Genomic DNA, 1,680 nt, shown 5'->3' on the forward strand with positions numbered 1-1,680 from the left:
CAGACTGAGCGACAATATGAATTATTTCTTTGGTTACGAAATTCTTTCCAACATTCACTAATATATTAAACAATTCAAAATTCTGTGACTCCACGGCCAACTCAAGAAGACTTTGGCCACCTTCTGGCAATATTGTAATATCAGCTCCATTCTCCAGCAATATTCTTACACCACTGACATTACCGGCCCTGACAGCTTGAAGTAATGGGGTTTCGTGTAAGTGATTCTTTTTGTTCACGTCCATTCCTTTCTCCAGCAGGACCTCTAGTACTCCATTTTGGCCTCCCGCAGCTGCAATATGCAGGTAGGTGTCTCCTCGCAATAAAAGCTTGTCAATTCTTGCACCAGCCAATAACAGAGCTTTTAAAGAATGGACAGAATTATTTTTGACAGCCTCCTCTAACGGAGTTGCATTATCAGAATTCAGGACTTCCAAATCTGCTTTCAGGAAACCGAGGGCAGCAATAGAGGAACAGTTGCCAAGCCTGGCAGCCAAATGGATGAAGCTGTCCCCGGACTGAGTCGACGCATTCACATTGCCCCCCTCTGTTGCTATGGCAATAATATCTTCATGACTATTGCTGACAACTGCTTCTTCTAAACGGTGTGATAATTGTTCATGTCCTCCCTGAAACAAAAAGCAAGTCAACAAAATTAATCATTAATTAAAATCAAACTGACATGGCATCGATTTTAAGATCGCGTATAGATTTATTTTAAATTTTCTGATTTCTTATATATTAGGGTCCTTTGATACGCAGAACATGGAAATGCAATCAATTTAAAGATCACATATTGATTTACTTTAAATTTTCTGATTTAATTAGAATATTTTTTAATTAGGATATTAGAATCCTTTAATATGTTTTTGAATATACAGAACATGAAAATGTTATTGAATTTAACATCACATATAGATTTATTTTAACTTTTCAGATGTCTTATGTATTGATGTCATTTTATATATTTTTGAAGATGCTAAAAATGAAAATCCTATAGATTTTAAGATTGTATATCGATTTATTTTAACTTTTCTGATTTCTTACATATTAGGGACCTTTAATATGCATAACATGGCACTACAATCGATTTTAGATTGTATAAAGATTTGCTTTAAATTTTCTAATTTCTTACATATTAGTGTCATTTAATATATTTTTGAATACACAGATAATGAAAATGTAATTGATTTTAAGATCACATATAGATTTATTTTAACTTTTCTGATTTCTTATGTATTGACGTCACTTTAATTTTTGAAGATGCACAAAACGAAAATGCTATCGATTTTAAAATCGCATTCCGACTTATTTTAACTTTTCTTATTTCTTATATATTGGCGTCCTGTTATATGTTTTTGAATATGCAGAACATAAAAAAAGAAATCGATTTCAAGATCTCATATAGATTTATTTTAACTTTTTTTATTTATATTAGGGTCCTTTAATGTTTTAGAACATGATATCAATTTGAAGATTGCGGATAGATTGGTTAGTTTGCTCAACCTAAGATTTATTGTAAAAGTAGCTATTAATTTAGTTAAGTGCCATTGTGTTCTGATTGTCCGGAAAACCCACCCTGAGACAAGAGTCAATATATTATAAATAATTTAAAATAAAATTCTCACATCTATTAAATATTTAATCTTTTCATCTAGACCTGGTCAGCTTCAAAGCAATA

At 31.6% G+C, this 1,680-nt stretch overlaps 1 protein-coding gene across 1 annotated transcript in view; it reads right to left on the reverse strand.

The window, feature by feature from the left end:
- LOC106681047 (putative ankyrin repeat protein RF_0381) overlaps positions 1–683 on the reverse strand; it is a 15,363-nt gene extending 14,680 nt beyond the window's left edge. Inside the window, exons 1-2 of the mRNA XM_067045214.1 lie at positions 678–683; positions 112–628 (exon numbers count right to left, since the gene is read on the reverse strand). Of these exons, the coding sequence (XP_066901315.1) occupies positions 112–628; positions 678–683 (523 nt within the window). The remainder of the gene's footprint in view (positions 1–111; positions 629–677) is intronic.
- Positions 684–1,680: the final 997 nt, after the last annotated feature.

Source organism: Halyomorpha halys, unplaced genomic scaffold (assembly GCF_000696795.3).
Source record: "Halyomorpha halys isolate HHAL.00 unplaced genomic scaffold, Hhal_1.1 Scaffold306.1, whole genome shotgun sequence".
NCBI lineage: Eukaryota > Metazoa > Arthropoda > Insecta > Hemiptera > Pentatomidae > Halyomorpha > Halyomorpha halys.